Genomic DNA, 18001 nt, shown 5'->3' on the forward strand with positions numbered 1-18001 from the left:
AGTAGAAGAATAGAAAATGCAGTTTTCTTTGTATCATGTGTATGTGAACCTCAAACCTCCACCCTCCCCATCAATTTTTTTTTTCCAATGCCAAGAACCAGCTGCTGTTTTTACCTCTTTCTACCTGCTAGATGCTTTCTGAATTACTTTATCCAGTGCTCTATTTAAGTGATCCTCATTAAAGTCCAGAGCCTAGGGAAATCACCCTGATTCTGTGTTCCCTAGCAACATCCCTGAGGGTAACAACAGCTGCCAAACCATATGCTGCTAGAAAGATGTTGTAGGGAAAGTACATACAAATTAATATTAAATGTCGTATCTTGAGACTTCAGGTTTCATAGTTGACATTTGATTACTTACCTTTAGTGGTACAAACACAAAAAGAAAATCTGGATGAACTTAGCAATTAATTAAATTTCTAGATATTTTCTTGCTAAGACAAACAGGAATAGCCATGATAAACATTTTGAAAACTTGGTCTTAAAATGTTATATGTGTGTTATAATGTTGTAATATGACATGGCATATTTAAACATTAAGGAAACTTAATTTTAAACTCCTTATAATTTTTTGTTGATATTCTGGTTTTTTCTGTTAATCATTTTAATTCTGTAGTTTTGCCTTTTCTAGAATGTCATAATTTGTGTCACATTCAGATCAGCTTCTTTTTGTTGTTGTTGTTGTTGTTGTTGTTGCTATTGCTATTTCTTGGGCCACTCCCGCGGCATATGGAGGTTCCCAGGCTAGGGGTTGAACCGGAGCTGTAGCCACCGGCCTACGCCAGAGCCACAGCAACGCGGGATCCGAGCCGCGTCTGCAACCTACACCACAGCTCACGGCAACGCCAGATCGTTAACCCACTGAGCAAGGGCAGGGACCGAACCCGCAACCTCATGGTTCCTAGTCGGATTCGTTAACCACTGCGCCACGACGGGAACTCCCAGATCAGCTTCTTTCACCTGGTAATGGGCATTTAAGTTTCTTCCATATATTTTCATGGCTTGTTTCTTCTTTCTATTCTATCCTTCCCTCCTTCCTTCCTTCTTTCCTTCCTTCCCTCTCTATCTCTTTCGCCACATCTGTGACATGCATAAGTTCCAGGGCCAGGGATCGAACCCTGGCCATGGCTGCAACCAGAGCTACAGCAGTGACAATGTTGGATTCTTAACCTGCTGAGTCACCAGGGAATTTGTAGCTCGTTTCTTTTTAGCACTAAATACTCCACTGTCTGGATGAACCACAATAAATTTATCCATTCATCTACTAAAGGACAACTTGGTTAATTAGGGGTTTTGCTAATTGTGACTAAAGCTGCAGGTTCATGTACACATATTGTGTGGACATAAGTTTTCAACTTACTTGGATAGATATCAGGGAGCGTGAATGCTGGACCATATGGTAAAAGCATGTTCATTTTTTTGTAAGAAACTGTCAAACTGTCTTCCAAAGTGACTGCCTTTTTTCTTTTCTTTTTTTTTTTGTCTTTTTAGGGCCATACCCTCAACATACGGAAGTTCTGTAGGCACCAGCCTATGCCACAGCCACAGCAATGTGAGATCTGAGCCACATCTGCGACCTACACCACAGCTCATGGCAACGTTGGATCCTTAACCCACTGAGTGGGGCCTGGGATCTAACCCATGTCCTCATGGATGCTAGTCGGGTTCATTAACTGCTGAGCCACAGTGGGAACTCCATGACTCTACCATTTTGAATTCCCACATCCTTGCTAGGATTTGGTTGTCAGTTTGGGATTTCAATCATTCTAATAGAAAATAAGAATTTAATTACTACAGCTTAACCACTGCTTCAAGAACTGCCACCATCATTGGTATATGTGTCGTAGAGAAGAAAAGTTACTACTTTTTGTGGTTTCTTTGCAAAAACAAATTTCCCCACACTTAAAAATTATTAATGTGTCTTTCTCTCTGTATACCAGCCTCCATCCCTTTATAGTTTAAGCTTTTGGGTTTCCAAGCAGTTCACATTAAGGAGGAAGAGTGAAAAATTGGACTGTTTTTTTTCTGTCTGATCAACAAGTAGCCTGTTAAAATAACCGTTATCCAAATGATAATAATTCCATAAATATACATGACTTTTTAAATATTTAAGAAATTATCCTTGATAGTTTTTGAAATTCCACTCAATTTTCAAATTATTCCTAATAATTTTCAGAATTTCTGGTCATCAGTGGATTTGGGAAGGGGTTGCATTATTTTTAATGGTTACTCCGTATTGTAAACAATTAGAACAAAATCATTTTAAGATTGTCATGCTATGAAATTTAGATTCCAGGAGTTCCTTCCCGTTGTGACTCAGCAGTAATGAACCCAATTAGTAACCATGAGGATGCAGGTTTGATCCCAGGCCTTGCTCAGTGGGTTAAGGTCCAGTGTTGCCATGAGCTGTGGTGTAGGTTGCAGACACAGCTTGGATCTGGGGTCGCTGTGGCTGTGGAGTAGGCCCGCAGCTGCAGCTCCGATTCAACCTTTAGCCTGGGAACCTCCATATGCCATGGGTGTGGCCCTAAAAAAATAAAAAAGAAATTTAGATTTTAAATGAAAATCAGCTTTTTCCTCCAAATTTTTAAAACATACATGTATTAGTAGTCGATTTGCATTTTTAAAACAAGAATGTTTTGTTTGGAAAAGAGGTCATGAAAATACGTGTTTGTATTAGTTAATAGATCCTGATTTCATTTTTCTCAATTTGCCACCAAAAAATTACTTATTTTTCAAAGTCAAGATCAAACAGGAAGTCTAGGCCTGTAGTTTTCTAAGTATTTGTATATGAGGAAGTCCAATATTTGCAAGAGCTGCTCTGCTTGGAGGCCAAGTGGAAGTGGAAGAGGCTGGAGCACACCTCTCCTTCCCTGCCTTGGCCCAGGTACCTCTGAGGGGTCCCTTGGACTATGTGGAGAAGAACTGGAAAGTTAGTCTAAATTGATTTTTATTTAAAGCAGCAACAGAGCCAAATAGTCATTACTGAGCTCTTTATCATGGAGTTCTAGGTGTCTAATTTATAAGGTTTCTGAATTAGACTTCAGGGCCTATGTTACATTTTATTACAGCCTACAACTTAAGCGCAGGCTGGCAAGAATTAAATGCAAAGCCTGTTTCACAGATGTTATGCATCTGGGAATTTGGTTAAAAGGGGCTAGCTTAGCTTAGCCTGAGTTGTGATAAAAAGCAGCGTGTAGAGGCCTTTTAAGTGAAGCCCTGTGCTCTGATCAGAGTTGTATTTAATACTGGCCCATAAGTCCACATAATTATAATTTGTAAGAATCTTTAGGACGTCAGTAACTTTTAAATCTTACCCTGTGAAAAATGATTATGTCACTTGTGGACTTTAAAAGTGCTTAGCAAACTGAGATAAAGGTGATAATCAAACCAAATTTTTCTCCATCCGAGTTTTGTACTTAAGACTTGCCAAGTAGTCTTTGCAATTTGCTACTCCATTTAATATGCTTTAATGAGGGATGTTAATTCTGATAAATGAATACTTCACGTCGGACTTGTTACACTGCAGGGAAAGGTGGATTACTTTTTAAACGTAGCCTTCTTACTGCATTCTGGCCTTCTCCCAGGCTTGCAGATGGGTCAGGGGCTGTGGAGAGTGGTCAGAAACCAGCAGCTACAGCAGGAAGGCTACAGTGAGCAAGGTTACCTCAGCAGAGAGCAGAGCAGGAGGATGGCGGCCAGCAGCATTTCTAACACCAGTCATCGTAAACAAGTCCAAGGAGGCATTGATATATATCATCTTTTGAAGACGAGGAAATCTAAAGAACAGGAAGGCTTCATTAATTTGGAAATGTTGCCTCCTGAGCTGAGCTTTACCATCTTGTCCTACCTGAATGCGACCGACCTCTGCTTAGCTTCCTGTGTTTGGCAGGACCTGGCGAATGATGAACTTCTCTGGCAAGGGTAAGTTCAACCCACCATGTCTGAGTCAGATATCTCTAAAGAGAATTTTTGTTTGTTTGTTTTGGTGCTACTTGTTAGCATAAACTTCAACTGGAGAAAATTTCATCTACTTTTTATATTTTTTTTCTAATAACTATTTCATCAATGCAGTAGGCAAGGAGATAATCTTGCTGAAGTGAGAGTAGATTGTAGAAATTTTAGCAGCTGTTACACCAGTTTAAATTTAAGCTATAACTCAAAGAACGTTTGGTGCCAATAGAATCTATGGAACCTAGGTATACTCCTTAATAACATCGTAGAGTCATGAAAATGAAAGAATCATTGAATCTTGAGTTTTCTAGCATTCTTTACTAAAGTTTATTTGTCTCATTATTTTAAAATGAGACTCTGAACAGTATAAAACATGTCTAAAAACAGGTTTTTTTGACACCTTAAACAATTCCTCAATGAAAATCTATGGAGAGAATCAGTTATCTAAATAGCCAAACTATAGTAAAAATGTATTACCAGTAATGACATTTTTAACTCAGGCTTCCTGATGCTACAAAATTACGGTATTAATTATATAGTCAATTTCTCAACCTCTAAATAGATTAAAAAATCATCAATATCGTCTTGTTATTTTTCCCTTGTTATAATGAAGATACTGTGGAAGTGAAAGGAAATTCTATTAGTAATATTTAAAATATAATTATTAATTTTTAATTTTTTATTATAAGAAGGAAAAAAGTACTTTAAAACTGGCTCACTTTTATTTTGTAATCTTTTTTCTACATTTTATTACTCCTATCAAACTTAATTTGTGATCCTGTATTTGAACTTTGAAAAAAGGTTTATTTCTATGCTTCTCTGAATTCAGACAGAATGTAGTATTCATTTGGGATTTAAATCTGGATTGTTCACTTGAAAGAAATACTTCCTTTATTGTTTACCATATAATTGTGCCTGTATCTGTGACACTTGGATTTTTTTTTCTTAGTGATAAATTAAAGGCTGGCTTAGTTTGTAAAAATTCAGATATTGAGAGGTTCTGTTGCTTTCAATAGCTTAGTAATAACAGTCAGAAACTATGGAAATAGACTATTAAAATACTGATAATTTTCTGAACAAGTTACTAAACTCATTTTAAAATCAGTGATTTCATTTGGTTGGTAAAAATAAGGGAGGGACATAAATTAATGATTTAAAAGATATTCCCATGTATTTGACCCATGATCCTCACAAATTTTGATGTTGCATGCTGAGACAATAACTTTCTTGTTTTGCTTTAAATTGTACGTGTGTGTGTGTGGAGAAAAGGAAGTTTGAGCCAAAAATCAATATTGAATATCAGAAAGTGAAACCGTGATATACATCTAGAATTTCTAGCCGTTATAATAAGATAGCACATTAACTTTCAAATAAGAACCAGAAGCTAGTGCCTCTGCACAGAGTTGGAAACAAGTATCCCAGTGTGTAGAAATAGTGCATTTTAAGGTATGAACCATTAGCATTTTAAGTATTACAGATTTTATGAACAATCATGTGACAGTAAAGAACCAGTGTTTTGAAGCAGTATCTTTAAAAAAAAAAAAACAAAAAAAAACAGCTAAGCTTAACATCACAACTTTTGATGTAAGTATTGAAATTATAGCATTACAGTTTTTCCCTCTGCCCAGCAGTCTCCCCATCCACCACCCTATTCGGTTTTCTTTCGAAACAGAGCACATAGTTCTTAATCCTTTTTAGCCTCTTGGTTAAGATTTCAAGCTCAGGAGTAAGGTCCATGGATTCAAATCCTGCCTCTACACAAATTAGCTGTATGACCCTGGGCAGCTCTTTTATGGTGTCTGTGTTTCTTTATCTGTAGCACCAACAACATGGGATTGTTGTTAGGATTAAGCAAGTTAATACTATGAAAATGCTTTAAATAATACCTGGCATCTAGTAAGCACTTGATAAATGTTAGCTATAATAATCGTTCTGTTTACCTTCAGATAGTATCATGAATATTATTAATCTTTGTAACCCACATTTATTAACTGCTGTCAAAATTTCTAAGTTGAAGGCATTTGTCTATCCTACTCTAGTAAACAAATAAAACAAGTATAAATTTAACCTTTCAAATTTTAGAGCCGTAAAACTCCAATTTTACATCATTTCATATCACAATTTTATCATGTGTATACATGTTTAATTTAGGAATTCATCATGGTCATGTTTCCTCCTCTGATTTTATCTTGCTTACAGATTGTGTAAATCCACTTGGGGTCACTGTTCCATATACAATAAGAACCCACCTCTAGGATTTTCTTTTAGAAAACTGTACATGCAGTTGGATGAAGGCAGCCTCACCTTTAATGCCAACCCAGATGAGGTAAGTGAAGAACTTGAATGTTTGTATCTGTTGAACTTTATGATTATCTTGCTGCGATGAACTTTATATGGATTATCTTCCAATAGAATAAACTTGCAAGTATAGTAACAAGTCACTGAACATGACCTTTCAGTCAGTGCGAAGCCCAGTATTGAAGTTATGCTATATGACTTAGTCCGTCCTTTCTATCTTGCTGTGCCATGTTCTAATCTTGCTACCTGCTCACTGCATGGCAGCTCCCAAGACATATACACAGCCTTCTACCAGAACTGATTGAGATACATTGCATTATAAGTCAAGAGAGCAAAAGACATTCATCAAACTCATCTGCAACATTTTATTCATTTTATCATTTCTATTTAGTAACAATCCTATGTTTATCGGAGATAGCCACAAAGGGCATTTTTCTTTGTAACACATCAAAATGTTTTTAAATAATGCCTTTAAGATTGTTAAATTCTATGATGACATAGAAACAGCTTATAGATTCTTTTATAAAATTGAACAATTTTGGAGTTCCTTTTGTGGCTCAGTGGGTTAAGAACCCACCTAGTATCTATGAGGATGTGGATTCAACCCCTGGCCTCCCTCAGTGGGTTGAGGATTCTACGTTGCTGTGGTGCAGGCTGGCAGCCGCAGCTCCAATTTGACCCTGAGCCTGGGAACTTCCATATGCCATGGGTATGGCCCTAAAAAGCAAACAAACAAACAAAAGAATAATTTTATTTTAATTATTTAACTCTTTCTTAAAGACAGCAAACACAAGTAGAGAAAAGATAGAGTGGGAAATGGAGAAAGAACTGCTTAAAATTAATTATTATTTCTTAATATATGTAAGAGTGATCAAAATGTGAAGACATTTCTTTCATTTACTCCCCCCCCCGACCCCTGTTCTTATTTTAATATATTCTGAAAAGGCTCAGGTTTTCAGAAATATTTAAGTATCTACTAGACTTACTCTTAGAAATGGAATAGAAATTTGTAACACTCAGAACTACTACTACTTCTGGGTGGGTTATTTTCTTTGGAAAAACTTAACTAGCAATTATTTTAAACTACCTAATATCCAAAAACCAACTTTTTTCATTTGTCGTGGAGGTATTAAGGACTCTTAATTACTTTAATACTTAAGCGTACAATAATACAAATGACATTTTGAAATTAAATTGACTTTTGCTTGTTATATATGATTTCTTTGTTAAATTTTTCTTGTGCAGGAATAAAAATATAACACCGTTACAAAAGTTTACTAATACATTTACATTATCAGTTAAGTTATAGCCCCACAAATACAACAAGGTATATATGTTATAAAGCAAATATGTTATATTTATTCTCTTCTTTCACCAGTTTTTACTTTCCATGAACAGAAGACTGATGAAAGTAGAATGATTTATAAGCAAAGTCCAAATTATACACTTGAAACCAATATAATATTGAAGTTGCTAATTAAAACAGTTCATGTGACTAGCGTTATGATTAGAAATGTTGTATTGGTATCTTGAGGTAATTGATGATTACTGGAGAAGAACGGAGGCAGAGTAGTATAGTGTTTTACTCTAGATATGCAAGAATCAGGAAAGGCAGCTGTTACAAGCCCTGTCTTATTATGACCAATTTATCAAGGCATACTGGCTCCAGTCATGAATTATACCAAGTTGAATAAAACTGTCATCTTCAATTCATATCACTTGCAAATGTTACATTCTAAGGAAAAATGTAACTTGGTAAGTACTGAGTTGTAGATTTTCAAAGTCAGAAAAGTTGGATGTAACTGTTCATATTGATTATGGTAAGTAGTCATTCCTTGCTAAAGGAGTACCAATTTTTAAACAAATTATAAAGCATCCTTTTCATGCAAAGATGAAACTATAAATAGGCCCTTATATGCTAGAATATGATGTGGATAGTTTTATATATCTAAATTGGAAAAGCTAGATGTCAAAATATCTTTCCATCTTTGCAGCTGCATATATCAGACTATAGAGTTCTTGTTATACCTCCTCTAAAGTGTTTGGAGGCGGGGCAGAGATAAGAGGCAAAATTAAAGTCCTCTTTTTATTTAACAAAAACTTTAAAAAAATTTTTAAGTCAAATGTTTGCTTAAAGAGGAGGTTCAATTAACTAATTAAAGTAAGATTTTTAGATCTTCAGATTTCCACTTATCCATCCTATCTCCCATTGTTATTGAGAGTTGGCTGTATTTCCTTTTTTTTTACTCCCTGGCCTGATTCAAAGATACTCTGGAGCATTCCAGAAGTATTGAATTTAATGTTCTAAAAGGGGCACATACTGCTGCCAGGAAGCATGGAACTGAACCATTCAAAGTTGCTTTTGGTTCCAAAATTCTGCTTCTATGTTTTTATGAACATCGGTAACTCAGCAAGCAGGTGTTGCCTAAAAGCAAAATAGAATTCTCTCTTTACCAGAATACACTTAGGACATAAATAGGGGTAGAAGGACATTGACATATTCTTGCAGGTGCAGGGAAATGAGTATTTTAATAACTATTCCACACTTACTTTCGTTGACTAATAACCCATGTCAGTTTGGTTGTTTATCCAGTCAAATGTTATTGAAAGAGTTTCCAATAGATTTTTTTTTTTAACAAAACTTACCTATATGAGTCATACTTCAGCCAGGACTTAGAATGACTCTTGCCGTGATTTTTTAGTGCCAGAAATAAGGAAGTACTTTTTGAAGGTTGATTTTTTTTTTCCCCCCTCACTGGAGCACTGTCATCAGATGTATTATTTTGGGTTCATATAAGCCTGAGAAGTAAATTACTTTTGATGATATGTTTAAATGTAAGTGGTGTTTATTGTAAGTACCTGAGATAAGATGTATATAATTGTTCAGTATTGTAACAAGTCTACTTTTCCATAATTTCTAGTTCTGTACTTAAACATTTTGATAGCAAGCATCATTAAGATATTATAAAAATAAGAATACTTACAGCCACAGGGAACAAGATTCTCCAAAGGACATCGTTCATTTCACGGATATGGGTAACCAAACTCCACAGCAGCTGCTGGCAGTGGCTCATGGGGTGGGGGAGAACTTCTGCACAGTTTGTGGTACGATTATCTAGCACGCTGCTGTTGTATGCATGACATTGTGATCTCAGCTGTGTGTAAAGTCTTGATCTTGTGCATGAGCTTGTGTACTTTGTGGCAGGTAACCACATTCTGGTAAAGGAATGTGCTAAAAAACCATCTGTTTACACTAGGCTGTATTTCCCCTGCATGTACAAGTTACGTGTGTGATTTTATTCCACAGCAGTATAATAATAATTTTGCTTATCAACCAGTAAGCCAGTGCTTCACTTAGTATTGAATGTTTTCTTGATATAGTTATTTTTAAATCTAGAGCCTGAAATTGGTAACGAATATGGTTTACCTTTAATATATCGTAGGTTTATTTTTGTTTGTATAAATAAATACAAAATTTATAACATCTTCATTGGGGTCAGGTGAAAGAAGTCTTTCTTTTAAACTATGTTAGCACATTTTTCCTATGTTCAGACAGAAAGACCAACGTGCATACAATTTTATTAGATTTATCTGTGATAGACTCTATTATGAGAAGCATTTTAGATTTGACCTGAGCATATGTTTTAGTTGGAAATGTATAAGCACCTAGATTTAGTGATTGAAATATCCTCTTGTTCACTGACAACTGTCTGATGTTTATTTTACCTATAATCTTCTTTCCTGTTGATTTATGGATCTGTAATTCAAAATTTTCTTTCCTTTGGTCTGATAGTATTACCAAGAAAAAAAAGTAAAACTGAAAAATTGAGTCTTGACAAATAAGAGCTTTATTCATGTTCTATATTTTGATTGTAGTCTAACATGTTAAGGAAAATGCTTGTTTGGGAAATAAGTGCAGGATGACAAACCAGCAATATTGTATTCCTATAACTACCTGTAGACATTGATTAAGTGTCCAAGTCAGATAACTTGGAACAGATCATTCATCATGGCATCCTTGGAATCTTGTTCTCTATACTAACTCTCCTAAATCTCCTGCAACACAGAGGTGTTCCCAGGGGAAGGATGACAGGCTACTAAAGATGGCTTTCAGTTTGGCAAATTTACTGCCTTTGAGGTTTTATCCTTAGTTCTACAGGGCTAGAAATTTGACTTCATCTTTCTGCTGAAAGTGGATGAGTCCCAGAAATAAATGTAAGATATAGGCAGTAGAGCCTGAGCTAGGTTAACAGTAAGATGGACATACCTTGAACAGTGCCTCGTAGCATAAAGAAAGAAAACTCCTAAGCTCTTAGCTAATGTTTAAACTCAGACATAATCAAGGAATGCTTGGGTCCTCACTGCTTTTCACCCTGCTGCTCCACTAAGCACCACCTTTATGATCTGCTACCTACAGTACCCATGTCCCCTGCATGTTCCTTCTGGATGATTTTGGCTTGAAAGAACAGAGAACCACTATTTTCTCTAGTGAGCCACTTGAAAAATTTGTGATTCTGCTTCCCTTAAATTTGGGGCTCTGCTGGTTTAAAGGCCTTGATATCCAAGGCAGAAATACTGACACCAGAGGCACAACTCAGATTGCTTGTGGAGACTACCTTCTTGCCATTTTAGGTCCTCCTGCTACTGAGCCAACGAGCCAACCTTTTATTTAAAAAAGATATGATGGTAGATAATTCAACTGCAGTTGAAGTGAGTAAACCTAATTATCAGAAGGAAATAGTTTCCACTGTGTGGAAAAATAAAGGGATATAGATGGAACTCAGGAGATGTCTGTTCAGCTATATTCTGTATTCTGTTGTGAAAGTTATTTTTAAAAAAAGAACCCACAGGGACTCTCTGATGGCCCAGTGGGTTAAGGATCCAGCATTGTCACTTCTATGGCTCAGGTTGCTGCCATGGTGTGGGTTCGATCCCTGATGCTGGAACTTCTGTATGCCATGGATGCAGCCCAAAAAAAGTAATTACAGTAACTCTACATGGGCAGGGTTTAAATCCCATCACTTAGACTCCTCACTAGATAAATAATCTTAATGGAGAAGCTGGCTCCATTCCTCAAAAGTTAAATATAGGTTATCCTAAGATAACCAAGTTACTTCCATTCCCTTTGCCTTCCATGACATCCGTGTAATCCAGTTCTTACCTATGAGATCAGAAGAGACACTGTGGAGAAAAAGTACTATCTATGCACATGCACACTTCTGGACATTGGTATATGAGGGTGTAGTGACAGGAGCACCTGCAGCCACCTTGCAGCCATGAGGTGTTAACAATGCACCAGGAATAGCACACCAAAGGAGAGAAATGGACCCATGACGCTTTGTGTAACCTAAAAAACCTGGAGCCATAGTAGTCTGAGACTTCTTACACAAGGTAATAAATCCCTGTACTTTCTTTGAATTAAGATTCCTGTTGTTTGCAATCAAAACATCCTAATGCAGCATCATCACGATTATATCATTATTACCCAATATCATGGAAGTTTGATATGTAATCCTGAATAAGAATTATTTTTGTAAAAATAAACATTGCTAATTCTCATTAGCAAATTAATTTAATCTCCAAGTGGCTGATGAGAATTTAATTGGAGCAAAAAGAGCTGGTTGACAATGAGAGGAGTCCCTCACCCTAGTTTCTTCTCTATAAAAAATTATTTACCCCAGAGAGCTAAAATGCTCACATTAATTGGCAAAGTCCATTTACTTTGATCATCAGTAGAGTCAAAGTGCAAAACTATGACTCTAAGACACTAAATATTATCCTCTGTCTAGATAAGTTGATAACCTTCAACCTGGTACAGCTAGTCAAGTCATACTAAACTAGAGGCTATTAAACTTTCTCGAGGACAGCATGATGTATGTATGAGTATGTATTTATGTATGTATGTTTCTGTTTCAATCTGATTCATCATGTGTTGGTTTTATGATTAAAAAGACAACTTTATCCTGTGTCCATTAGGTCAACTTTATTTTACACTCTCCCTGACCATACTAGATCCTGGCCACCCTCCCTTAGCCTTCCTTGTCTCCAAGAGTCATTCCAGCATGTGGTTTAGAATCAGTCCACAGAAGGACATTTGTTGATCAGTATAAACCTTTCGGAAGCTTCAAAGAGAATCTGTTTCCTGGGCCCCTTTCTAGTCTGTATCTAATTGAAAGATTCAGGCCTAGAATATGGCATATTTTATTAATCAGTCAAACCATCTGATGGATTTTGCTTTTGTTTTCCTCAGTGTATTATGGAAGTTACTAATTTGCTACCTCATTTAGTGTGAATTGTCAGGGGTAAAAGCATACTGAAATTAGTGCACAATGTACTGATCTAGGACTTTGAACTAGAGGAAAGAATAAAATTAGAATATTTTAGCACACGGTACTCATACTACAAATCTAATTTGTAAAATGCTGAAATGAACAAGATTTTTTTCTTTGTGTGAATTTGTTACCAATTTATGTGAATATACTAGAGACTTTGCAATATTGTATTAATATTTCAAGTACGTTTCAAAGAAAAATCTGTTTGCTTATTTCCTTGTTATACTTTATTTGACCACCTTCACACCTCTACAGTGTCCTTTGTCTGATGTGGCCACAGTTTCAGTGAAACTTGACATCACTTTCTCAGCTTTAATGTCTCTCCTATATGTCTTTCCTGGATTTGAAGTTGCTGCTACCAATGTCATGGTAGATGTCACTTAAATAAATATGAATGCTTTACTATAAATCCAAAAGACAGATTCTCCTCAATTATTGGATGTCTTCAACTGTACAGCATCCATCAATTGAATTGCAGCTTTGAAATGTGGAAGTATGAAGGAAACACTACATTAAATGCAATTTTTAACCAACTAATTGTAGTGTACATTTACCTGTAAGATTATATCTTTTTTTCTTTCATATCATAAAGGTTTTAGAGATGCCTTCTTTATAATCAAAGTCTTAAGATCTTTCTGAACCACTTATTAGCAGTTAAATATATCATTAGAATGACATGTTGCTTTTTATGTGACTTCGACCTTTATAATAATTTGAATAATTTATAATAATTTGAATCATTTACAGTGTACTTACTAGTCCAACTTAGGGTTTTTTGTTATTTTCTCTTTCCCCTTACTTGAAGTTTACGTGTTCTCTTGAAAGTCATCTGGAAGCTTTAAGCATATAGATTTGAACATTCATTCAACAGATACTTCTTAAATATCTCCACTTACCAGTCATATGACTTTGACCTGCGGCAAATTATTTACACTCTCTGTGCTTTAGTTTCCCCATTTCTACAATGGGGACAATAATAGTGCCTACATCATGGTGTTGTTGTGAAGATTAAATAAAATAATATGTGTTAAATGTTAGTGCTTCTAAGTGCTCATCAAAATGTAGCTTTGTATTTGTACTAATGGCACAACTACACACACCATACCACCAGGGGCAGGCACTGCCCTAGGCTGCCCTAGGCTTGGGTGGTCTTCATCTCCTGGAACTTTTGGATCATAGTAAGTAAATATTTGACACCTAGGTAATGCTCCTTCATGAAGAATGTTTTCAGTCACACCAACATCTTCTAGCTTTAGTTGGTGACACACTTTGCTTCTAATTTCATTTCCTGACATGTGATGAGCAGTCTTAGTATATACAGTGACTGTTTGGTTCAGTGGCACTGCTTAGTTTAATCTTTTTGGAGACATTTGAAGCAGTAAATCAGGGCCCAAAATTATGTTCAAATTAAAACATGTCTTGGCTGAAATGGTGGTAGGATGAACAGATACTTTAATTATACAAAGAAGTATACCCATGTGCTCAGTGAAACCACCATTTAAGACTTGGGCTTAAAAAAATATTTTTTTTGGAGTTACTGCTGTGGCACAGTAGATTAAGAAAAACCCGTACTGTAGCGGCTTGGGTCGCTGTAGAGGAGTGAGTTCTATCCCCTGCCTGGCACAGTGGGTTAAAGGATCTGGAGTTGCTGCAGCTATTCAGTCTCTGTCCCAGCAACTTCCATATGCTATGGGGACCGCCATAAAAAATAAGTTCCCATCATGGCCCAGTGGTTAATGAACCCAACTGGTATCCACGAGGACTCGGGTTTGGTCCCTGGTCTTGCTCAGTGGGTTAAGGATCCGGCATTGCCTTGAGCTGTGGTGTACATCACAGACTCAGCTTGAATCCCAAGTTGCTGTGGCTGTGGCACAGGCCGGCAGCTACAGCTCTGATTCAACGCCTAACCTGGGAACCCCCAATGTGTCATTGGTGCAGCCCTAAAAAGACAAAAGACTGAAAAATGAAAATCTTTAAAAATTTTAACCTCCTTTTCAGAGTATTCTCAGCCAAAAAAACCATTTTTTAAAAATCTTGTTTATTTAAAGATTGATTCAGAGCTGTTAAAATATATTTGTAAATGTTCATTCTAGAATCTAGGTAATATGAAAAAATTATAATTTTTATTTACCAGAGTCAGTCATTTAAATTGCCGTATATGTATGTATGTATATATGTATGTGTGTGTGTATATATATATATGTATATATATGCACATATCACAAACACAGTATTTGTGTGTGATTTTTATAAGGCAAGAATTCTAATCTAACATTGGTGCTCAAATGTGTCACTTTATTATTAGTTTGAAGTGTTATTTATCATAGCCAAACCTAATAGAGTTTTATCTCCATATTTTGATTAGAATTCTGTCTTTCACTAATTTGGAGATGGGGCTTTTTCTGGACGCTTACCACACCTATCAGCAATTTTGTCAATATTAATTACAATAATGATTACAGTATTTAATTATTAGTAGGAATTTATCACTTAGGAAGTAACTTCATCTTCACCATGCAGCAGTCTACCCCAGTTAGAGGTGTGACTCCTTGGAGTCTATTAGACTACAGATGTGGTTCTTTTTCTCTTTGGGGCTATTAGAATAATTAATAGGGGCTTTTTATTGTTATTGGAAACCTTAGATAGTGAGGTTCATGTTACTTTGTCATCATTACTTTGTCTCTCCTGTGAGAAAGAAGCAGAAAGATCAGTCCTACATCCCTCTACATTTTTTCCTGGACTCCATTAGAGGTGATTCTCCATTTTTCTTTTGATTTTCCTTGAAGTACTTCTCCTTTATTTGAGTTTCCTGTTGACACCTTCTAGCTACAAATAATACACAGCATATGTGTGCCTATTCTTAGCAGTTCCTCCACATTGTACACTTTCATGTAAGAAAAGCCCTCCATAACTTGTTCTTGGAAGCTGAAATCCTTGCCAGTTCAAACAGGGCCGTGAATAAACTGACTTGGGTCCATATTCCATACTTGTGACTTTTCTTTATCCTCCAGATAAAGTGTGGCATTCTGACCAGTTTCAGTAATTGAATCAGAGGGAGTTGGCTGCATTGCCCTCTCCCCTCTTTTCCACATAAGCATGGACAGCACATGCCCTCTGTTCTTCCCAAGAAGGAGACAAGATGGAAATCTGCAGCTTAGATTTCAAATTGGCATCAACATTGTCTTCACATTTCTTTCCCAGTGTTTATTACCCCCTTTTCTCTTAGTTATAAGTCACGTAGAACCTTCCAGTGAAGAACCTAGTTTCTGGGTACTTCTGTAAGAGGAAAGCATTACTTATTACTCTTAAAATAATCTTTCTACTACGGAGACAACTAAAAATTTGGACATGGTTTTTGCTTCTGTCTTGTCAATCTAGTAATTAGATTAGGAATAATTACAATATGTATTAGTAAATTACCATAAATAAAATTACCATGAATAAAAGCACTGTGTGACATTTCTGAAGTAGTGCTGAAGATCAGTGTTGTACATAGGAGAATGCAGGAGAGTGGCGTGGAAACTTAGAGGGGAGAACACAGCAAAACTTCCTGGGTAGAATGAAGTGAAATGACAGCATGAAAACATAGATACCTATCTTAAACTTGCCCAGTAAGTAATCTTCTGCATTTATTTTACTTCAGCTAAAAAGCGAGGTGTTGATTATTTTTTTAATCTGTAGAATACGTATCTCTAGATGAATTCCAGTCAGGTTCCATGCATCTCTTTCCCTTAACTATAGAGCATATTCTCTCATTAAATAGGAAAACTGAGAGCTGCTGAACTGAATAAAAATGAATAAATTTCACATTTTCATTAGCAATTCTTTTTTTTTTTTTTTGGAGGGAGTGTAGGGGTTTTTTTGTTTGCTTTTAATTTTTAATTTTTAATTTTATTATTATTGTCTTTTTAGGGGCATACTGGTGACATATGGAGGTTCCCAGGCTTGGAGTCTCATCAGAACTGTAGCTGCTGGCCTACGCCATGGCCACAGTGATGCAGGAACTGAGCCACGTCTGCGACCTATACCACAGCTCAAGGCAACGCTAGATCCTCAACCCACTGAGAAAGGCCAGGGATCGAACCTAAGTCCTCAGGGATGCTTCTCAAATTCATTAACCGCTGAGTCATGACAGGAACTCCTGTTTTTATCTTTTTTAAAAATTATAGTTGATTTACAATGTTGTGCCAATTTCTTCTGTACAGCAAAGTGACCCAGTACATTCTTTTTCTGAAAGCCCTCTAAAAAGGAAAAATAGTATTAAAGCTGTCATCTTAATCACTGCTACTCTATTTTCAAACAAGACAATGGGAATACTGTGACCTGTAGAGGGCTGCCCTCTGATGTACTAATTCTTTTAGAAATAACTTTTTAAATAAAAGCTTTCATAATATATATTACATCTTATTTTTGTATTAGTAGTAGTGTGAAAATGTTACATTTCAATTGTTTATTGCACTGTGATTAAAGTGTGTACTTGAGTACTGTATATCAGTTCTGGAAGCAAAAATTAGAAACATAGATGGAACTATTTTGTTTTAGAAATATTTGCTGTTATTATTTAAGGGTCGTTATACTAAAAATCTTCAAATGTTCTTTTAAAAAGAAAATTAAATGCAGTGTCCAGCTTGCCTTCTGTTGTGTAATGTTCAAAGGACAGATTTTTTACCTGAATAGTAGCCATGGTACTGGGTTTTTACATTTTATACAGTGGCACATTTGAACAAGACTACCTAAAGCAAATTTTTTTTACTAAATTTCTTTCCTCAGTTGTTCTTTAGGAAAGCAAATTAAGGCTGCTCCCTAGTATGTCAGTTTTGTTTTATTAGTGATTTCTTTTATTGATACCAACTGTTACACAATGTTTCTGCCAAGTATCTGGGCCAGTTGCCAGTACTTTCAGTACCAGTAGTCAGCATTTTTTTTTAAACCAAGACTTTATTATTTAGAATGGTTTTAGGTTCACAGCAAAAGTTGGTACTTTGCAGAGCTAATTTACTAGAATTCATTTTGTCCCCAAATATATTTTTTCTGGTTCTGAAAATATATGTCTATATAGTAGATTTTGCTTTTGAACCACACCTTGGATAATATGATTTGATTAAAAAAATAGGCTTTATTAAAGGAGAAGAGAAAATATAGGTGTTTATATAACAGAAGAAACAAAGTGGCTATATCTTAAAACAGGACTTGCTGTGTCTAAAGAGATGTTCTCACAATAGTAAGAAAATGGACAGATGGGCTATGTAGGTGACCAAGCTCCAACACATCTTGCCCTGAATTCCTTAATACTGGTTTTAGCTATTTGCATATGTTTTCTTGAATTATTGTTTGCCTTCTAAATAAATGTGGTGTCCAATTACCACTCTAATTGGGTTAAGTCTTGGTGCTATCATTTGCATAACAAACTCCATGGAG

General features: G+C 35.9%; 1 protein-coding gene across 2 annotated transcripts in view; it reads left to right on the top strand.

The window, feature by feature from the left end:
- Positions 1-18001, top strand: part of FBXO8 (F-box protein 8) — a 36359-nt gene that overhangs the window by 9001 nt on the left and 9357 nt on the right. Inside the window, exons 2-3 of one of the 2 annotated variants that reach the window (XM_047760090.1) lie at positions 3587-3923; positions 6153-6279. In XM_047760090.1, the coding sequence (XP_047616046.1) occupies positions 3595-3923; positions 6153-6279 (456 nt within the window). In that variant the 5' untranslated portion in view covers positions 3587-3594. The remainder of the gene's footprint in view (positions 1-3586; positions 3924-6152; positions 6280-18001) is intronic. The other variant, XM_047760091.1, reaches the window with a different exon arrangement.

The sequence above is a fragment of the Phacochoerus africanus genome, chromosome 15 (genome assembly GCF_016906955.1).
Source record: "Phacochoerus africanus isolate WHEZ1 chromosome 15, ROS_Pafr_v1, whole genome shotgun sequence".
NCBI classification, from domain to species: Eukaryota; Metazoa; Chordata; class Mammalia; order Artiodactyla; family Suidae; genus Phacochoerus; species Phacochoerus africanus.